We start from the raw sequence: 21,750 nt of genomic DNA, 5'->3' as shown, positions 1-21,750 counted from the left end.
GTCAAACAGACAGACAAACACGCAGACAGACACACAAACGGACAGACACAGGGAGGGATAATACAAATGTATGCGGTTGCCGGTCTTCTCTAGATAATTGCGGCAGGGACTGGATCCAGACAGGTGGTTTCCGATGGTTCGGGCGGCGCACGGGGCGCGTCTCAGCCCCACTGACCAAACAAAAGCGGTCGGCTCCAGCCAAAATAAACTGGTTCGACTGAGTGGAGACAGCGGCCGCCGGGTCGGAGCTGGTCGTTACACCAGAGTCGATTCGGCTCCATCGGCGGAGGGTCGTCTGTTGGAGATGAACTAGCCGAGGTGGCGTGCCGTAGACATTATCTCACACTGGTCACGTGCCACCACGTGCCGGGGCTGTCATGTCATGCGTCCACGTGTAACTAGGGGGAGGGGGGACAGCGATGAAATGGGAATGAGGTTGTGGACGGTTGTGGATCAGTCTCTGCTAGGCTGTGTTATTTGTTTTCCAAAAAAGAAGCACGTCTAAAGCCGGCTAACAGATACCTAAGGTGTGCAATGTGCATTCAATATACCCTGAGCTGTGAAAGTCACTTTTCCGAAATCTAAGATTCAACAGGTTTACACATGAGTTCAGAAGCTGCCTGGTAGTTTCTATTGCAAAAAAAACTCGTTGATAAATGCCAGAAGAAAACAAGGCTTCTGCATGAACCCGTACCCAAGGCTAATTTGTTTGGCGCTTTGCTTGCTTCCTTACATAACTCCGATTATATACAATGCCGAGCATTTCAGGCACCGGGAAGTAATTAATTGCAAAAGCAAAAAATTGAAACGCACAGGAGCATTTCGGTGAATCTCCACGCTTTGTAGAAATCTTAAGTATGCAAGAGTACCTAGTTAAAATGTTGGTGAACATGACGGTGATCACCATGATGAGGATGATGATTATGATGAATGCTGACGGCCTCATCTTGCCGCTTCTGAACCATTCAATGGCTCTCGTCACTCACCACGTCAAAACCACCACCATTATTATTATTTTCATCATCATCATCACCAGCATCATCAGCCATCAGCAGCAGTCAACTCAGATTATGCGTGTACCCATACGGTAACTTATGCAATAGGGCGTGATGTGCAATTGTATGCAATATGCAGTATGCACGGTGTACCTGCGTTGTGCATATATGCATGCACATATGCAGCTATGTGGTGAAATTACTCTCTTTTCTCGCCATACATAGGGGAAGGTGGGGTAAGACGGCCCAGCGGGGCAAGACGGACCACCAGCCCTCCCGGCTGAACCGCTGCTGGTATCTACTGCTTTATGCCTTCACTATGTTTGTTTTCCTTCGTAACAATGGCCACCTTGAGCTCATGCTGCTAGGATGCATAGCTTTTGAGTTATTGAGAAAAATGTTGTTTTTCGTCAAACCGATCTAATATGAGAGGTCTACGGGTGATTCAATTACGGCGCCTTTCTTGCATGATTAGTTTCTATTTTGCACTTAACTGTGAAGAATAAAGTTATAAACTTAGTTATAGTCACACTTTAGGAAAGGCAAGGTTTTGCAATGTTGGGCTATTTGACATATACGTCATGATAATGACAGAATTTAGATTTGGGGCAAGACGGACCACTGTGGTCCATCTTACCCTGTGGTGGTCCATTGTACCCTGCATATGGAAAGTTCTTTTCCAAAACATTGACACAAGTTTAAGTAAGCTAATTTTTCAGGAAGGAGTCTTTGTTGCATGTGAGCCATGCATGCAAGTGCTCAGTTAGCATGCATTCATGCCAAACGACAATCAACTCACATGTTCCCAGCTTTTAGCTGCATTTCCATCACACATGAGTAAAGAATAAAGGCTCATTTTGTTATTTTACCATTCTGGTTACTTTTTCTTACAAGAGTACAGAGCAGAAGTGTAACACACATGAACGGATATCAGGCACTGCTGGGTGGTCCGTCTTACCCCACGTTTTTTTTCTTGTCTGAGTTTTTGACATGTCCCTCTTTAAGAGCATCCACCACCTAGATGTCTTTAATTTGAAATTTAGTCTTTACACATATCAACAGAGGAAGGATTGAGCATTCCGAAGACTATAAATAATATGAATTACGAGAGCAGTGTAGCAAGATATGCGGCCTCAAACCTTAGCTGGTCCGTCTTACCCCACCTTCCCCTACAATTTATATTCATTCACCTGAAAGCGAGAGCTCAGCATCGTGTCCTTCCGGTGCGGCCAGAATAAGACGCGCTGCCATCGATACATCACAGTCAGGCTCCCACACATTCGACGACAGGCTCGGAGCCAATCAGACTGCGATCAGACGCGAACTATGACGTCACTGGTGGATCAGAGCTCCGACGGGGGCACCGACACGTGCAGTGTGTCGTGTGACCGCCGCCGCAGGACCTTCCGGCGGAGGCCTTCCGGCGGGAGGGGAGGCCGCTTCTGAGACACGCCCGCTCGGCCGAACCAGCTCCGGGGCTCGGGACGGAGCTTAGCCAGCCAAACATAGTGAGCTGGCCTTCGTACACGCAGTGATTTCGTTAATGGGCACCGATAGATACTAGGAAGAAAGGCAATCACCTTTTGTTTGTCATTTCTGATATCTGGGAGGCATGGGATAATCCGTCGTACCTAGTTCCTATCTATGTATGTATGGATTCGGAGTGGAGACCGACTATAAGCGACTTCGAATCTGAATCCTCTCTCGCTGACCCAACTCCATCTCATGTCGTACGATGTGCACGATTTCTATTGACATGTTTAGTTAAAAGTTTTTTTATCTCTTACCTCTTTTATCTCTTCATCTTTGTAGTCATTTTTTGTCTCTTACTTTTTGTCTAACAATGCCTAACTAGGGATGAATTTCAAGATCAAGCATAGGTATACAAATGACTGTTATGTAATATATAATATAATATTGCAATGCATAGATCTATCAGCAAAGCGAGGTTCTGTCAATGCTGGAAGGGCAGACGCAGAAAGCAAGTAAAATCAAATATTGGAAAATAATCTATCAAATATCCTGCCCAAATCAAATCCAACCGGGGCTTCTTCAAGAGGTCGACTTAATTAAGTAAATCGACCTCTTGGTTCGATTACCGCGGAACCGTCTTAGGATGGCTGACAGTCATAGGCGGCGGAACGGGGGGAGGGGGGGGGGCACCGGGGCACCGTGCCCCCTTTGATTTTGGCATTTTAACATTAGCCCTATGGGCGTTGCATGGAAAGAATGGAAAGAATGGGACCAAAAGTCGGCAGTGCCACTCTTAATTGATGGTTTTCCGCCGCCACTGGTGACAGTTCACCTTCCTCGCCTACATCGTTGTTGCACCAACATATCCGTGATACAACCGGCCGCATTTAGCGCCTCTGAACGGGAAGCTGCAGCTGAACCTTGACCTGCCCTTCATGTCAGGTCGACGGGCTGAGGCCTCCCACTCTCGGCAGCTCGTTCCAGGAAGGTGCCGCCCTTCGGGACCCACCCGGCCGACCAGTCGGATGTGCAGAATGTGTCGGACGCACTTCCGACTGCACCCGGCCAGGTAATATGATATTTGAAATGGCGCTGCAATGCTATCATGAACAGCGCAGCGGGCTCTGCTAACTGGGACAGCCCCCGATGAGTGTCGTGTAGCCTTTAGCATCGTCTCTTGGTGACGTGACGCTGTGAAGTATAAAGCGCAGTAAATTGGCGCTGATGTTATGTTTTTCATCGTTCCGTCTTTTCCATCCTCAGGAAAGTCAAATCCTTCTCCTCCACGCCCCAACCCCCTGCTCCAGGCTGGACGGGCAACTCTATCCCATGCGGGAAGCTCCCGTAGAGCACGCCTGTAGCCGGAGGCAGTGAGTGTTTTCAGCTGGGTGGCCCGTGCACTGGACGGCTCAGCCCCGACGACTCACTAGGATGCTCGCCCAGACGAAACCAATCCGGATGTCACCTAATTCCTATACCATCCTTCCGGCTCTGCAACGGTCTCGTCAGACCGGAAGGGTCTAACCCAGCAAAATAAACAAACAAAAGTGATGCTTTAACGTGACGCTATGTCGTAACATAACGTCCTTCTTGGTTGCGACGTTGTGGCTTGAAATGCTATCTTGGTGACGTAATGTTGCGATATATCACGTCGCCTTGGTACTGCTTTCCTTGGTTACGTTTACACCTTGGCTACGTTATGACGTGTGACTTGTAACATTCCCATGGCAACGTCACCTCTATCCTACTGACGTGCCGTTAGCCCCTCTACCCGCTATATCTCTCCCCGTAACTTCAACTCGACTGTGCATGTACTTTACCCCTCTTTCGACAACTTCTGCCGGTGTGGCGGCCACGGTCCAACTTCTCACCGACTCTCCAGTCTCCACCCACACGTCCAGCAACTTCGTGATGACGCTGCCCTACACCTATGTAACCCTGCTGCCGTGATCTACGGAACATGCCAGAAGCCCAGCAACTGGTGCCATGGGGTGGAGGGGAGGGACTACCGTGAGTAATTTGATGTGGTTCTTCGATTCTTGATTCCTGTTTCATGTTTGCGAAACAGAAAGCAGTGCTTTACTTTCGGAGCATACTTATCAGCGAGACCACATCTAAATGTTGGCGGAAGAGCACACCGGTAGCAGGAGGGCACAGGAAGCGGCGCTCTGTCAGCTCCGAGCTGTTCGGCGTCCAATCTTCTCACCTGCCGCTGACACCGGCTCGGCCGACTCGGAAGCCGCGGCGCCGCTTCCTTCCGAGCGGCGGCGGCGGCGCCCATTTCCGGCGGCCTATAGCACGCTCCGTCGCCGTCGGCGCCGCCCGCCGCCCGGCCATCTCTTATGCAGGGCGCCGCTGCCTCTGCGAGACCCACGACGGCCCCGTCGTGGACGACGACCGACGGCGGCCCGTATCGATCCCCGAGTGACGTCATATCCACCTGGCCGAGTGTGACGTCATACCTTCCGGTGGCCGACCAGCTGGCGACGTCGCCGATTGGCGCTGCTGGTAGTGACGTCATAGCCGTTCTCCGCTGGCATTGGCTGGTACATATGACGTCACACTTGTATGACGTCACATACCTGGCTGCTCTTAAGCGGACGGGGCGGCGAGCGACGTCATACTTGGCATCTGGGTGGCGGGCGAGGTGCAGGCGGGGCCCGGCTAGCGCAGGAGGAGGGCGTACATGCGATGCCAGGGCGGTAGCTCGGCGGACTCCCCTCGGCCACCGTTCGCCAGGAGCAGCAGTGAGGCGTCCTCTGGCCACGAGGAGACTGCAGGTACGCGCTGCCCCCTCCCCCGCCCCGCCCCGCCCCGCCCCCGACGGCGGACGGCGCGGACCCAGTTCGTGTTTTGAAGCCACTTGCTAGCTGCTTATGACCGTCATGCTATAACGGCAGCACGTACCTACTTGGCAGCGACTTGCAGCGACAGCACGTGCTAGACCTGTTGTTTGACGTCATATGTCCGTGATGTTCCCGGTGCCGCGCCGTGAAGTGACCGTTCCAGTAGGGTCATTCAGCCGCTACCGATGGCATGGCATGCGATAGTTTCACTATTAACGCCTAATAACTTTAAAAGTGTCCAGACCCGTGTGAAAGTCGTTTGTCTTTTCTTTCCCGCACGGACCTTTTTGCTCGAATGCATGCTGCTCATAAAAAGTGCGAATAAGACGGATGAATGCATGGTCTTTCCGACATTCAAACTAATGGTTTTTACTTGAAGTGCCTTTTTACTTGATATTTGCTTTCTGTAACTGTTATAACATAACTGAGTTGTCATTCCGTTTTGCGCATATTTCAAGAGATCTTGCAACTTGCAAGCTTAGTTTGAACTTTGAGTGATAACCGATTACGTTATTTATGATCAAATAGCATGCCTGTTTAATTGTTTAAAAACTGGAACTATCGCACTTGAGTGACATCATCTGCTGATTTTATTGAAATAACTGCCTCTTATAGCACTGTGTTTTTACATTCCGCCTTAATTGGCCCAAAACTCTTAATTATTTCTAAATAGTCCTAACCTAATTCATTCACTCGATATAATAGTGAACTGAGATAAGAAGGAGCGTCTTTAAAAAATATACTAGAACAGCCGTTTTCACGACGGGCTATCTGGCAAATGCACCTAATATGACCAAATATGCACCAAAACTCTTTTACAATAAATAGGCATCTTCGTAGTAGGTATCATGAATTTAGTTCAGTGTTATAATAGAAAATAATGTCTGATAATTTAAAAAATGAGGCACATAAGCATCTGAACAACCCGACTTTTAGGAAACACTGAACCTAATTTGACCAAATATGCACACAGTTTGCATCTAATCTGCACCAAGTGTGTATGAGATAGCCGTCGTGAAAACGGCAAATATCTAATTTTCAATAATTAAAAGTTAAAACATAGGAAAACAACGATTAGCGAGTCAATCTATATGCGCATACCGCCGGGCCCGGCTTGTTCATCGATTGATACGGTGCCCTACATCTGAAATATCCCTGCCCGAGTCACTGAAGTGCGCTCGAGAGTGCACCCGGCTAGTGGCGCCATCTGAGTCCCCGGCATGGGCTGGAGAGGAGGCCCAACTGCCGAGACGGTGCACGGATTTACTGCAGGGACCGGGATACCATCTTTTGTAGGTTGGGCTCAGAGCAAACCGGCAGGGTAGAGGAGATGAAAAAGATTATTTCGTCGCGTCGCTACGTGAAAGAATGCTTGTATTCGTAGCACCATAAAAAGGCAATAGTTGACGAGGATAAAAGATGTAGGACGTAGGCCCCGAGAAATACGAAAGTCGTGGAACTCTCACTCAAAATGTTTGATTATATGCTTGAGTAAATTTTAAAAGGCACTAGGGAAGATAATCCTTTGGCAATCAGGTCAAGCGTAAATGAAACCTGTCTGATGCCTATTGAGGGATTAATCCTACCGTTAACTTGGAGAAATGTTATACCAAAATTGATCTGCTGGAACTAGCGATGCACCTTTTGCCTTGAATGAATTTGCTCTTAGTCGGTCATTTTATGACGTGGTGATCGTGACGGCCCTCAGCCGTCTGTCAGTCAGTCGTCTGTCGCTAATAGTTAATCGTCTCACTAATCGTCTGTCGGTCTGTCTATATTTCGGTTTATCTGCCGGTCTATCGGTCTATCACTATCAGTCTGTCGGTTTGTCGATTTGCTGGTCTGTCAGTCTGCCGGTCTCTCGGTCTGTCTGTCGGTCTGACGGTCTGTCGGTCTGACGGTCTGTCGGTCTGCAGGTCTATCAATCTGTCGAGCTGTCGTCAGTCCTCCATCCTCAGTCGTCTTGCGGTCTATCGGTCTTTCAGTCTGTCGGTTTGTCGGTCTGCCGGTCTGTCAGTCTGTCTTTCCCTCGGTCTGTCAGTCTGCCACTCTGTCGGTCTTTCGGTCTATCGGTCTTTCAGTCTGTCGGTTTGTCGGTCTGTTGAATTGCCGGTCTGTGAGTCTGTCTTTCCCTCAGTCTGTCAGTCTGCCACTCTGTCGGTCTTTCGGTCTATCGGTCTATCGGTCTGTCGGTTTATCTGTCTATCGGTGTGTGTGTCCGTCGACCGTCGGTCTGTCGGTCTGTCGGTCTGTCGATTATCGGTCTATCGGTCTAACGGTCTGTCGGTCTAACGGTCTGTCGGTCTAACGATCTGTCGGTCTCGCGGTCTGTAGGTCTGTCGATTGCCGATCTATCAGTCTGTCAGTCTGTCGGCCTGTCGGTCTGTCGGTCTGGCGGTGTGTGTCCATCGGTCTGTCGTCATTCGTCACTCATAAATTGCCTATCGTCAATCGTCTCTCATAAGTCGTCAGCCGTCAGTGGTAAGCCCACGACCCACGCCCCGCTGGGAAGGGGGGGGGGGAAGGGGGCGATTCCGCCCCATTGTCTACCTTCTTAACAGTCGTAAAAGGCGGGTAAAACGACAATTGAAAACTCTGAATTAATCGTCATTCTTCAGCCGTCCATCGTTAAAGCGGTCGTCCCTCGCACATCCGCCTGTCTCTCGTCCTTCAATATCGGCCCGCGGAGCCGGGGTGGCGCGAGCGGCCCGTAATAAAGCCTCGTTCACATCTCGACGAGACCAGTCCGGTGGAGCAGAAGCTTGACGTCCGGGATCGCCCGTGCGAACGGGGCTTGTTTCTCGTGCCCGTCCGAGCGCACGTTTAGAGAGGGGCATGGATAAAAGATAGTGCGATTCAGATGGGAAGAAAGGAAATGTTACTTTGGTCTGTAGTGGAATAATTTGATGAGAGAATATCGGTAGTTGTTGGCTTGTCTAGCCGTCGGACGAGCACTGTATTGCAGGATACCACAGATTCGGAGCTGCTTTGATTGGTAATGGCCGTCAATACAAATAACAGTGACTGTTTCATCACTTTCCGTTACGCATCATAACAAGCATCTAGGTACAATACGCTCGCCGTTGCCTCGCTTCTACTCAAAATCGGTGGGCTTTCCACTCCGCCGTTCTTAGACTCGGACAGCGGTTGTTCGGAGCGTTTCCCATCACTGGCTCCGGCCCCGTCCTTGGCTTCTGAGCCGCTCCAATTCTTAACTCGTCTTTCACGTATGCACCACGTGTGCGGACGAATCAAATCACGCGAAAACCATCGAAAATGGGAGCGAATTTTCCCCATTTGGTGGCCGGCCTAGCGGGCCGGCGCGAGCATCGACCGTTTGTCGGTCAGCTGTTCGCTGCCGGTCGGTCGGCTTTAGTCGGAGTCGGCGCACCGACCATCGGCTTTAGGACGGTCACACACGCCAGCTGGCGTGACGGCTCTGCCGCAGTGTGTGACGTCAATGAACGACGTCACACCTGAGTTTGACGTCACCCGACGGCGCACCTCAGCCAAGTGTCGGCGGCGACGGCACGGCGCATTGTTTCGGGCGTGTGTTTATGTATCGGCGGGCGGTGGCCGGACCACGGCTGGCGCGCCGCCGCCGTCTCAGCCGCTGCCGGTGGCCCTCAGGGGTGGGGGCCTCAGAGGGTACCTACCTACCTGAGAGGGCCTCAACCATTCACTGGTACCAGCTGCGTGAGATATACACACTGATAACATACGAACTAGGAGTGAAAGTTCGACCCACGGACCATATTTTTTCCTCGAGTCACCGTGAAATGATAGTTTCTGCCTTTTTCAAATTGTATTACTGTACGACGTACGTCAATAGCGAACAACTATGCTTTTCAGTTTTCGGTGCGTGAAACGTTCAAACCATGCATTCATAGCGTACCCAATAATCATTTCTTCATCTATGTACTCAAATGCAAAAACAAGTAAGGCTTGCTTATCTGACCAATGACCATGCCTGGTTGTACTAACTGCGTCAATGACCTCTGAGGCACATTTGCGTCTAGACAAAGTTTTAAACGTGAAAATTGTTTTCTAAATAGCTAAGTCTTTATCAGAAGCGTGTTCTATTTGTATCATGAAAAAATGTTCTGTTCGACCTTTTGGTAGGTATAAACAGCACATTCCAATATAGGTAGCTATTGCTTTGCATGCCACCAATTTTGTTTAGCAATGCTTCGGCCTTGTGGTGCTGGTGGTTTGTTATAGTGATTTGGATCTATTTATGAATTATATATATAGCAATATTTTTCTGCCTCTTAATAACACTCTAGGAACTTGCAATAGTAGTAACAATGCACCGTACAAATTGCGCATCAACTGCGAATCGCAAATACTTCTTTACAGAATCATGTCCTGTGCAGTTTGTTATACACTTTCCTTTATCGACCGCTTCTATTTCTATTCCTGACTGCTAATTACTAATTTTGCCTACAAGAAGGCCTCGGCGCGCCGTTAGTTTCACGTTCCGCGCTCCCCTCCATTTTCCCTTCTGCGAGGAACAATTACAGTCCAGACTCGGCGACCTTCCTCCGCGCTCGATTTCCCCCCGGTCTACCAGAGCCGCCCACAACAAATACCACCGCTCAGTCACTCCCGAGACCGTCTTCGGCGCATCAGGGGGTTCACACGAGATTAGACGGTGCTGCTCGGGCGGGAAATCCACCCCCGGCGAGCGCCACGCGCTGGGACGGCCGTGTCCGGCGCGCCGCTGTCACAGCCTACCCCTTCGTCAGCCCTCGGGGGCCGCGCGGTGCCCGGCGTGACGCGCGCGGCAGGGCACACGCGGTGACGACACAAGAAGCTTCCTATAAACAGGCGACAATCGGAGCGCCGCGCTAGTTGCGCGCGACGCCAGCGGCAGTGAGGAGGCAAGATGTGCTGTCTCTCGCCCAGTGACGACTTGGAGTCGCTTCTGTTCGAGCTGAACCGACTCGGTACTGAGCTGGAAACTATGGGCTGCGACTCGGAACCTGACTCGGACTCGGAACTCGGTACGTTCGGCTCTCGCCGGGGAGATTTAACGATAGGCGGTGATTAGATATATCGGCTGGGTAATGGTCTGACGATGCGGTGTATGACCGGTGATGGGTGACACGCCGGTCAGAGTTCTGGAGCCGGTCACCTGCGCACCTCGGTCACCTGACCTGGCGGGGTCAGCGGCGTTTATGACGTCATCACCTTGGGCCTAAAGTTGTGCTTCGGTATCTTGGCACCACTCACAGCGACTCCTGCCAATCCTGAGTCCGGTGTTGGCCAACTGGCTCCGTGACCTGTTCTGAGGCACCTGAGCTGACCCGCATCCGCACACACCGTCCGGCTCTGTGGTTCCAGCGGCCACTACCGGTGACATTTCCGGCAGGACCCCTCGCATCTCTCTATCCCTACCCCCAGGGCAGGGGGCAGGTCTCCGTCCGGTCCCTCCGCCTCAGGCTCCTCCAGTGGCACACCCACCCCGCCGACGGGTCGACCCCCGGTCGCCCGCGGGCCTGGCAACAGGCCACCCGCACCGGCATCGATCCAAGGTGTGACGTCAAACTGTGACGTCAAACGCTTTGATGGCCCTCCAGGCGGGGCGGGCGTCAACTGTGACGTCACACTGCAGATGTGACGTCACACACGGCGGCGGCGGCGGAGGCGGGGCCAGCGCGCCGTCTTGGCTCGGCTCGTCTGGACGGTAGTCTGTTGCTTGTGCTCCTCCTGGCTGGTCGGGGGGTGGACGCGTGCAGATCTGTCTCAGCAATCGGTGGAGACCGGGTCAGCGCTGGGTCAGAGCCAGGTGACCGGGTAGGACGAGCCCGCGGGCACAGCCCTCGTCTGAGGGGTCCAGGTGAGATAAATCGGATAGGAAAGGGGTGGGAGGGGGATAGTGCGTGCGCTGCGTTTGGGGAAGGGGAGTCTGACCGTTCTGTTCGTCTGGAAGACAGACTTTGGCTTAGTCGTGTAATAATTACTTGTTTAAAGAAGCTACAAAGTGCTAATGGATACTGCTCACATTTAATTCACATCGCTGAAATTAGAGGACACGGTAGTCGGTACTGGTATTGAATTCGTGGTTTGAAAAGTGAACTCCCGCAAAAGTAATTTTGACTTGTTTCGTATTTTTTAAAACGATCTAAGCCATCAAGTAGGGTGGTGATTGATAAATGATAAAAACAATTCATTGCTCAAACAAGTAGAAGTATTCGGTGGCTAAAATCTTTTCAGTTTTATCTTGTATCCGCTTCGAAAACCCGTGAGATTTCAAATTGTTTATAAAGAAACGTCAATCTTTGACTTAAAACTTAATTTTGTAAATAAAAAGCAGCGCACGTATATTTACAACTGCACCCGTCTATGACCCGAGCCTTCTTGGATACAACCATGGGTTCAATCCTGAATCGCCAATGAGGCATGCAAGTCACGATAGTATTCCCGATGGCAGCGATAGACGTCTAGGTGCATACCGCAAGCGCCGGCATGACGGCGTTTCCTAATGTCCTAGTCCTGGCGGCTATTTTTAGACCGTCTGCAGCTGAATCTGCATTCTGCATCAACATCAGTTACTATAAACAGACCCGCGCGGTCAGAGTCCCGATGGGATGGTCAAGGCTGACCGGCGACGGTTCATGGCTGTTGGGTGCGCTCCCGGCCCGGCGCCGGGAGTGTCACCGGCTCGGCGGGGCCGCGTCCGGCGGACCGGGTCATTAGACGTCAGACCGCGTCATTAGCCTGACCGGCCGCAGTTGCTCGCCGAGTTACCGCGATATTTGTTATTGCGGGGGAGGGCGGTAGTTAAAGGGACCCTCCCACCTTCAAAGAAGTTAATGAATTGGCATGAAAGTGATGTCGCTCGGTTTAGAAAGAGCAAAAACGAATATCTACCAAATTTCATCGAAAAATATTCACCGGTTTTCAAGATATTAGACTTTTACTTTTGTTTACTTTTTGGGATCTCCGCTGTTCCTAGCGACTTTATTTGAAAGTGCGGCATTTGTTGCGCGCAAAGCAGCATATTCCACCGCGTCCTACAAAACGTTTTAGTCAAACATTTAACGGACGTTCGAAAGCCTGATGACGTCATCAGATTCCCGTAATGGTTAAGAGATAGGGACCACGCTGGTCCCACCCTGCAAGTAAAGGGAAGAAATTTCTTGAACACCATAAAGCTGCGGGGGTTGCGACCAGGATAAATGGTGGTTTCTGAGCCTGGCCGCAAACTTGGCTATCTCAACTCAAAACTAATGTTAAGGTGGGAGGGTCCCTTTAAGGAAATATACACGACTGGGTGGGGACTGGCCGGAGGGGTAGGTACGGGGAGGGATACTTCTGATGGAGCGGGGTGAGAGAGGGTATGGCTGGGACAAATTACTCTCTGTCTGATGGATGGTGTTGGCAGGGAAGGCGGAAGTGGACGTGATGTGCCATATGATCAATGGCTACTTGCTCGAGTGAGTCTTCATTAGCGACCATAGTTCATATTGCAAGTTGTTGATAGATTTATTAATGCAATCTATGGAATGGCGCCTGGCGAGATAAATTCTAATCGCTCTGACCATCGTTAGTCCCATCATTATTTCGTATAGATTGCTTTGCTATTAATGGAATTTGCATATTTGGTTCGTTGAAATACTATGAGAGGGCTTGCTCATTAAAATCTGGCTTTGATCGATATAAGTTTACAACCGTTCCCACTTTGACCATAAGTCACTGATCGCTGGAAGATTCGTGCAAGCTTTCTTTACCGTGTGTAACGGGACCAAAGGACGGCAGGTATTTTATAGATAACTGTCGCAAAGATAGTTTATTACATTGCAATATAGGTAACGCAGATTTATTCACATCTCCATCGTGAATTGGCACAGACTCAGCACGCTCACTCACTTCTCGTTCATTCTCATTAGCCTCAATCAGAGAGCCTCGGGGCCACCTCCATTACCGCATGAAGAGCACTTCAGTGTCCTTAAAATGTCACCTTTTCCCAGCGGTGGCGAACTCTCTCGAACGGGCCACCAGTCAGAGGCTCGGCCGGGCTCTGCCCCAGCCTGGTCATTAACCTGGAGCCCCCACCAGGAGACCCGTCCGGGCCCGGACGGGTCTCCTGATCCCCACCTGCGGCCACCGGGGCGGCGGCGCACCTCATTGCAAGGCAGAGTGCGTCCCAGCGGCGGCGGCAAACCCGTACATCTCGATCCGGCCGCGGGTCACAGACACGTGCCGAGAGCGCGAAGCCAGCGCGCGCCGCTGCACTGCCCGGCATCGATCCTCGCCCCCGCCCCCCTCCGCACCCCCTCGGTCATGAGTTGGGCGAGCACGGGGACCGGAACCAGGTCATCGCGCCGGCGGACTCGGAACGGATCGATGCTGCCGACCGGTAGTGGCACCTCCGTCCGACAGCCGGTCGACCGCAGACTGCCGCCGCCGCCCAGCCGTCTTTATTGGGGCGACTGAGCGATGTCCAGTAAAAACTCAATAATGGGCCGGTGGGTGGATGTAGGTCCAGGAAGTTAGACGGTGATTTGATGCACGTGGCGGACGTAGTAAATGAGTAAAGTTTCCTGTCACATTCGGTTGTATAGTGCTTACGGGACTGACTTCATCTCGCGACTGAGCACAGTATTGCATGACAGTTGACAAAGCCCATTGTGAGTCATATTTATGCTATCGTTTACGTTTGCGTTGGCTCACGTGCGCCCCAAAGCGACCTGTTGCTCGCCCGCGTGGCGCCAGTCTGTCCACTCGTCATTCTGTGTCCGTCACATCCCCACCGCCGTCCTATTCTCCCCGGCGCCGCTACCGTCAGAGCCGTGCCGAGCCGCCACGCGCCGCGGCGCGGCCACGAGGGGAGAGAGGCGCCACAAAGAGTGACAGACACCGGGCCGCCCACGGGGGCTGTCAGCCGTCCGCTCTGAATCACCTGTCCAACTGACAGCTCCCCGGTGACGGCGGCGGCGCCGGCGGGCTCCAGTCGTCACCCGGAGCCGCGGCCGTCACCACCGCAGTCCGTTCGACACTCTGCCGGCACTCCGTCCGACACTCCGTCCGACACTCTGCGGACACTCGGTCCGGCGCCGCTCGTGCTGGGCACTCCGTCCCGTTCAGACGAGTTCCGTACGGGCCTCATCGGCTCGTAGCGCCGCCAACGCACCGCCCGTGGCGCCCCCTGCGTACCTGCGTTCCGACCGCTCGTCCCACCCAGCTCACCTGCACCGTAACACCTGAACTCCATCACCCAACTCCTCGATCCTAACTCACTCACATCTCATACCTCTCACCCAGCTCTCGGAAATCAAAGCAGCTCTGTGTCCGCCCGGCTCGCGGTGTCGTGATCGGCATTTGTGGCCTTAGTGTCCGGCGCTCCGCGCGCCCAGCTGCAACCATTGAGCAGTTCGCGTGTCAAGACGGCCTGATGACTGCAGGGCCTCTAAGCGCGTTCGCCCGTACGTATTTGGGTGCTTATTGAACCGCGAGCGGTGACCGTTTCCTGAATTTAGGCGGTTAGGGTACGAATAGATATGTGGTACGATGCCGGATTACAGAACTTGTTTGGAGACGTTCGGGGATGCTTGGAATGTTGAACTCTCTGACACTGGAGACCGGTTGCGTCTTTCCCTGGTCAGCCGGTTATGTGAAAGACGGTGTTTGTGTTTGGCTCGGTTGTAGATTGGTCAGTGCAGCGCTAACGAACGGTATCTCTCTGTTACAGGACCGTCTGTTCAGTCTTCTGCCACGTCCCACTGGTCTTCGAGCACCAGTAGTCCGGCGCAAAGCATGCTCCTTCTCCAGCCACAGGTAAGAGAAAAGTGGAGAGGGAGATGAAGAGAGGAAAGAGCGAGAGAGAGAGAGAGAGAGAGAGAGAGAGAGAGAGAGAGAGAGAGAGAGAGAGAGAGAGAGAGAGAGAGAGAGAGAGAGAGAGAGAGAGAGAGAGAGAGAGAGAGAGAGACCTGATTTCAATGTAAATGAGGCCATTTCTTACTCTGACATTAAATCACTTCTCCTTTAAAGAAACCCGGAACGTTTTATTTCCTGGGTCACTGGCTCATTGTTTTTAGCTTTAACAACGCTGCCACTGATATGGAATGGATATTTGTCGCAGATTGTCCGTTCATTTGTCTGGAAATAGTTGCTAGCTTGCATCAGCAGCGGTGGCCTCTGGAAAAATGCCGCGGTCAACTCGGCCTCAATCTACGCCGGCATTAATGGATTGGTCATGTAGGAACTGGTTGCAGTTTGGCAGATTCCGCCTGTGACGCGAGCGTTGTTTGCGCGCAGGGGCACAACCAGCAGGGTTTCTCGGCTGTCCCGGACACGTACTCGTACGAGAGCGGCTGCTACTCGGCCGGCGGACAGCAGGACGAGTTCAAGCCGCTGATCGAGTGCAGCGCGGCCGCCGAGCCGGCCGAGACGTCTCTGGCCGACATCCTGCAGACGGAGATGTTCGCCTCTGCCGTGGACATGAAGCCGCCGCCGTTCTACAGCTCCCCGGCGGCCAGTCCGCCGGCGGCCGGGCCGGCGCGCGCCAGTCCGCCCGCCGCCGACCCCATGACACTGCCCAGCTTCGAGGAGACGTACGCGCCGCGGCCACGGCTCGAGCCGTACCCGTACCGGCCCGAAAAGCCCACACCCGAGTACGGCGCGGCGTACGGCGGCTACACGGCCGACTACAGCCAGCTGTACCAGCGCGGCGGAGCGTTCTCGGCGCCGGAGCCGTACGCCGCCCAGCCGCGCTACCCGACCGAGCTGTACTCGCCGTTCTCGGGCCACCCGCCGGCCGTACCGCCGCCGTACCCCGGCCACGCCGCGCCCTACCCGGGCGTGGACGGCGGACACTCGGCGGCCGCGGCAGCGGCGGCCGCGGCAGCAGTTGCCAAGTCGAGACGGTCCAGCCTGCCGCTTAGCCTCAGCCGACAGGACGGGTTAGTATCTAAAAATACTGTTTCTAGCTGTTACCTAGAGTGTGCTTATTTCTTGGTAGAGATCATTGTTTGTAGGTTGTAGCATAGATAATAGCTCGAGGCTTAATCTTCTGTTGACTAGCAACACCAATTAAGTTTTTTGTCCCACCGCAAACTGACTGGATAGCTGTATTCTACACACAATCGGCCCGTTTGAGAGGTTAATGCTGGTAACTGAAAACATACCGCAGACAAATATTTGCACTTCCCGCCACATGACTGGGAACCTGAGTGGCGAGGGAACAATTCTATGCAAATTCCCAGACGGTGTTGTTTGCTCACGATCACAATCAAACTGTCGTGGTTTTTATGACGGAGCACATATGTTTCCGTTCGGTACAACGGTGGCTGGGCTGTTTCCGTTTAATGTTAAACGCGAGAACCTTCCAACGGTTCCGTATATTACTTCACAATACACATGGTTTACAAAATTTACAACATTCTTTTAATATTATATCATAACTTGATTCCGGTGCATTTCCGAATCGTGACTTCCGATCGATTAGCGTGAGACTGACGGTGACGTTTCTCCCCAGGCTGGATATGATGCGTATGAGGATCGGCGGCTCCTCGCCGGCCACTCCCAGCGCCACCTCCTCGCCCACGTCAGCGCGCGGCTCCCCGACCGACCAGAAGCCCAAGTCGCCCTCCCTGCTCTGCGCCGTCTGCGGCGACACCGCCGCCTGCCAGCACTACGGTGTGCGCACCTGCGAGGGCTGCAAGGGCTTCTTCAAGCGCACCGTCCAGAAGGGCGCCAAGTACGTGTGCAGCACCGGCAGCCAGAACTGCACGGTGGACAAGAGGCGGCGCAACCGGTGTCAGTTCTGCCGCTTCCAGAAATGTCTCCAGAACGGGATGGTGCGTGAGGTGGTGCGCACCGACTCGCTCAAGGGCCGCCGCGGCCGGCTGCCCAGCAAGCCCAAGTCGCCACAGGAGCCGCCGCCGTCGCCTCCCGTGTCGCTCATCACGGCGCTGGTGCGCGCCCACGTGGACACCTCTCCGGACGTGGCCAGCCACGACTTCTCTCAGCTGCGCGTGCCGGACGGCTCTCAGTCGCCCACCTCCGAGGCGGACAGCATCCAGCGCTTCTACAGCCTGGTGACGTCCTCGATCGACGTGATCCGCGGCTTCGCCGAGCGCATCCCCGGCTTCTCGGAGCTGTGCCGAGAGGACAAGGAGCTGCTGTTCCAGTCGGCGTCCCTGGAGCTGTTCGTCTTGCGGCTGGCCTACAGGTGAGCCTAACCGGCGATGCCCGCAGAGCCGCCGTGCTCAGCGGATTTACTATTCCGATAGCAGTTTTTAGGATGGAGCATTTCTTTTTACTGTCGAGCAGTCCCACTGATATGACTAAAATGGCTAAAGTTCTGGATGCACCACAGTGACAGGAATTTCCAGCAGCCGCCAATCTTTATTGGTTTTAGTCATTCGATTTATATTCGCAGCGTCGACGGGTTCCGCTTTTAGCAAAACAACGGATTAGCGACAAAATTAGCTTCTCATAGACAGCACCTGCACCGACAGCTTGTTTGAATTATATGGCATCATAAAACCATCAAAATTTGGCATTCGTGGCATATCATTTCCGCCACCAGCAGCAAGCATACCAGTGCCAGATCGCGTCGGGGTCATCAGCCAGCTAACGCCCACGGTTCTCCTCTCCAGGTACAACCCGCAGGACGACAAGTTTGTGTTCGAGACCGGTCTGGTGCTGCACCGCCTGCAGTGCGAGAGAACCTTCCGCAACTGGCTGCAGCCCATCGTGGACTTTTCGGCCAGCCTCCGAGCCATGGAGCTGGACGTGTCGTCCTTCGCCTGCCTGGCTGCCCTCACGCTCATCACTGGTGAGTTCGCTGACGTGAAGAAGGTGATCTGGGTGACGAGGGGCGACCTTTGAGGACGTGGGTTAAGATAACGCTGACATGCATCGACGTCTGTTAAGTGGCTGTTTGAGCATTGCGCGGCTAATTGGAAGCTCGTGAGATGCGTTTGAGCCAATTTGACAACTGGTTCTCAGGAATAGGACTGTGTGTGATATCATCGTAGATAGGAGCCACTAAAAAAGCCGTCTCCGACCTGCACCAGTCTTGCGGGGATAGATCGTGGTCAGCACAGACAGGATTACATGGCAGCCCTGATATCACACACTGTGGGAATTTACGACTTCCGATAAGTTTTCTGTCTCGTTGTAAACGGATAACGGGGAAAATACACCGAACCCGTATTGTAGCGCTGTGTCTTTATTTCAATGATGTTAACGATTGGATTTTCTGTCACACAAAACTACGTTTCTCTTAGCAGTTTTTCTGCATTGGCTGAACACAAGCGATGGATATTGGATATTGGGTGGATAGCTTTTGAGCTAACATTTTCGTTCCTTTCTCGGCAGACCGTCACGGCGTCAGGGAGCCGCAGAAGATCGAATCGATCCAGGGGCGCATCATCAACAGCCTGCGCGACCACATCACCTACGGGAGGGGCGTGAAGCGCTCCTCCACCTACATGCCGCAGGTGCTGGGCAAGCTGCCCGAGCTGCGGTCGCTCAGCCTGCAGGGCCTGCAGATCCTCTTCTACCTGAAGCTGCAGGACCTGGTGCCGGCACCTCCCCAGATCGAGAGTCTGTTCGCGCAGGGTCTGCCGTTCTAAAGGGCAGCCGGCGCACCCCACCGGCCGGTCAAATAATCAAAACGGCGAGGCAGTGCCGCCCACTGCCTCTCTCTTTCTCTGGCGCTCTGTCTCTCCTCTATCTCGCTCTCTTTCTATCTCTATCCGGCTGTCCTATGTGCGCTGGCTGGCGCAGCCGCAGCTGTGAGCGTGTGAGAGTCGCTGTGAGTCGGTGAGAAGTGGAACTGTGGCCGCAGGCCGGCCGGGACGCAATGCGCAGGACGCGAACTTATCGCGCGGGAATTTGTACGTATCGGCGACTGCCAGACAAGCAGGGAGGGCGGGTAAGAGCGCGAGAGTGGACGTTCAGCCTTGACTAGTGTACCTGTTCGCTGTGAGAGGAGCGCCTATCGGGACGCCTACGGCTAGCCCGCTGCCTTTCTCTTTACATGTACATATCGGTGTCACGCTTTTTGTGTTACTGGCTCAATATGGTTTGAAATCTCGATTGGTGTTTGTGTCTGTGTGTAATCCGTTGCCGCTGGTACGCAATAAGTTTCGGTTGGCGCTGGGCCGGCTTCATTGGCGCTGCGCGCGCCCTCGCGGAGCGCGCGGTGCAGTTGTATGTTCCTCGTTTTCGGTCCGTGCTGCGCGTGCCTGCGCAGTCGTTCTTGGTGTGTCGCCGGTCCGAGGGCCACTCGAGCCTTCCGTGTCCACATATCTAGGTGTCATGGCGGCGGTCGGAGCGAGCGAGCGAGCAGGTGGGCGCCGCTGCTCTGCCGCGCTGCCTTCCTCGCTGCCCGCTTGTCGAGCGTCTCGCCAGTATACATCCCGCTGCGCCGGGACCGGCCGCCGGCCCGCGCGCCCCCGCGGCCACCTCGGCCCGCTGCTGCCGACCCGACCCGGTCCAGCCCAGCCGCTGCACCACTCATACGTTGTTGACCCACTACATATATATTGTTAACAATAAATCTCAACACGTTGTATACGGCTGTCTACTGAGCTGGCGACAGAAATCGCCATTGGATCCTGCGACCCGGATGAAACAATAGTGGTAATGACGATGCTGGCACCGTTAACAATTTTAAAAGCTTTAAGGTCAAACATCTTAAAATACATTAGGTATAGGAAATGTACCCATCAGAAAAAAAACTCATAAAAAACATTTAGAATAGTTGTGTTCTGACAAAACTCGAGAGAATATAAATACGGTGCTATTTCGAGTTTCAACATACTTGCAACATGAACACCGTAATCTTTTAAACACCCAGTAAGACGTAGTGATTCATTCTACAGGCTGACTGGGGCAGCCTGGATTTAAAAACCCTGGGCAGTGCTCATAGCCTCGACTAGCCGGGACCCGGGGGCTAAATTAAAAGAGGCTGTCGAATCTTAGATCTATGTACATCACGAAATGTAACGCGAGGCGAGCGCGTGTCATTCACATCCAAATTCCATCGAATGTCGGCGAAAACGGCAACTAAAAATGAGCACTTATATGAGCACTGACCAGGGTATTAAAATCCAGGCCACCCCAGTCAGCCTATATGAATTTAATATACGTGTAGATGGCGGCAGATATGACGATTAACACCAGTAAAACGCCGTATAGGGCGACAAACGGAGGGAGCGAGAGGGTGAACCTTGAACGTGCGAAATTCTGAGGGGATGGGTACTCCAACTGACTTGTGACGGCACCTTACTAACCGGTCTCTAGCAATGTGCCAAATTAGAGTGCAATTGGCCGAGCCGTTCTCGAGATCTGGAAACGGCTCCTTGCACGTGCGCACGTGCAAGTTGGGTCCCAACTTACTTTTGCACGGCATCCTACTAACCGGTCCCTAACTGGTTACCAAATTTGAGCACAATCGGTCCAGCCGTTCTCAAGATCTGGAATCGACCCTCACCCCTGCACGTGCGCACGTGCAGCAACACTAACTGTGGGACAAGGAACTGCATTGCCTAGTGGGTGCCTACCTGCATGCAAAGTTTCAGCGCAATCGGCCCGGTACTCAGCGCAATCGGCCTTTCAGCATGAGCGAAGTCATTTTTTTTTTTGATGGGGCACCGGATTGCTTTGCGGTAGGCCAAATACCAATGCACATGACGAAGCGATGCACTCTGACGAAACTGAAGTCACAACTTTAAAATGAATGCACTACCTTTTAAATTGCTTGCGCCTAGCTGCATGCTAGAGACCTACCTACCTGCATAAATTCGGCGCCGTGTGCACTATTACTGAATTTCATGCACTCGGCCGAACTAGCGGTGCACTATGTCGAACTGTCGAAACGGTTGCACTATTACTGAACCGTGTGCACCTTTTCTATATTTGGCCGTAAAAAGGTGTACGAGATGTTTGACAATGCTCACGACGAAGTCCCCAATTGACAGGGAATCTTTTCGCGACGCCGCGTCACAAAATTCTACAAGAATTAAAACTTGCAAGTCCATATATGACTACCCAATACAATTATCATGCCGAATGAGAGAATAACGCAAAATAATCTGGACAGGTGCAGATAACGCTCTGTATGTGTTATGAAGTCGTAAATATTCACGGACAGCAAGTAATGTGCAAAAAAAGGAACAGAGGTCTGGCTAGCATTTTACAGCATGAGAGATCTTCTACGCAGATACATATTGCAGGACTAGATATTGCAGGACTAAAAGCAATTGAAAACACGCCCAAACCCTCGGACACGGCGAGCTGAAAAGGTGATGAAGCGTGCAGCCAAATAACACTCAAACTGAAAGGTTGTAACACATAACTATGTTTCCGAGTGCGGTTAACCTTTTTTTCTTTGGGGGGGGGGGGGGGGAGGGTTAAGTGATCTGGTCAGGATTACTTTGTGGTCCGTTTCGTCCCGTCTACTGAAATTTTTAAGT

The 21,750-nt window shown here is 52.7% G+C and overlaps 1 protein-coding gene across 4 annotated transcripts; it reads left to right on the top strand.

The window, feature by feature from the left end:
• The first annotated feature begins 5,090 nt into the window (after nucleotides 1-5,090).
• LOC122381755 (probable nuclear hormone receptor HR38) lies at nucleotides 5,091-19,847 on the top strand. Of its 4 annotated transcripts, none has more exons than XM_043366329.1 (6): nucleotides 5,091-5,248; nucleotides 15,012-15,097; nucleotides 15,578-16,221; nucleotides 16,797-17,492; nucleotides 17,923-18,101; nucleotides 18,647-19,847. In XM_043366329.1, the coding sequence occupies exons 1-6, from the start codon at nucleotides 5,155-5,157 to the stop codon at nucleotides 18,901-18,903; spliced, it is 1,956 nt and encodes a 651-aa protein (XP_043222264.1). In that variant the 5' UTR covers nucleotides 5,091-5,154; the 3' UTR covers nucleotides 18,904-19,847. The 4 variants fall into 4 exon arrangements, with proteins under 4 accessions (XP_043222264.1, XP_043222266.1, XP_043222267.1 ...); XM_043366331.1 differs by lacking the exon at nucleotides 5,091-5,248 and adding an exon at nucleotides 10,986-11,156; XM_043366332.1 differs by lacking the exon at nucleotides 5,091-5,248 and adding an exon at nucleotides 13,875-13,950.
• Nucleotides 19,848-21,750: the final 1,903 nt, after the last annotated feature.

Source organism: Amphibalanus amphitrite, unplaced genomic scaffold, assembly GCF_019059575.1.
Source record: "Amphibalanus amphitrite isolate SeventyFive unplaced genomic scaffold, NRLGWU_Aamphi_draft 000127F_arrow, whole genome shotgun sequence".
NCBI classification, from domain to species: domain Eukaryota; kingdom Metazoa; phylum Arthropoda; class Thecostraca; order Balanomorpha; family Balanidae; genus Amphibalanus; species Amphibalanus amphitrite.
This window is presented reverse-complemented; position numbering and strand designations above follow the sequence as displayed.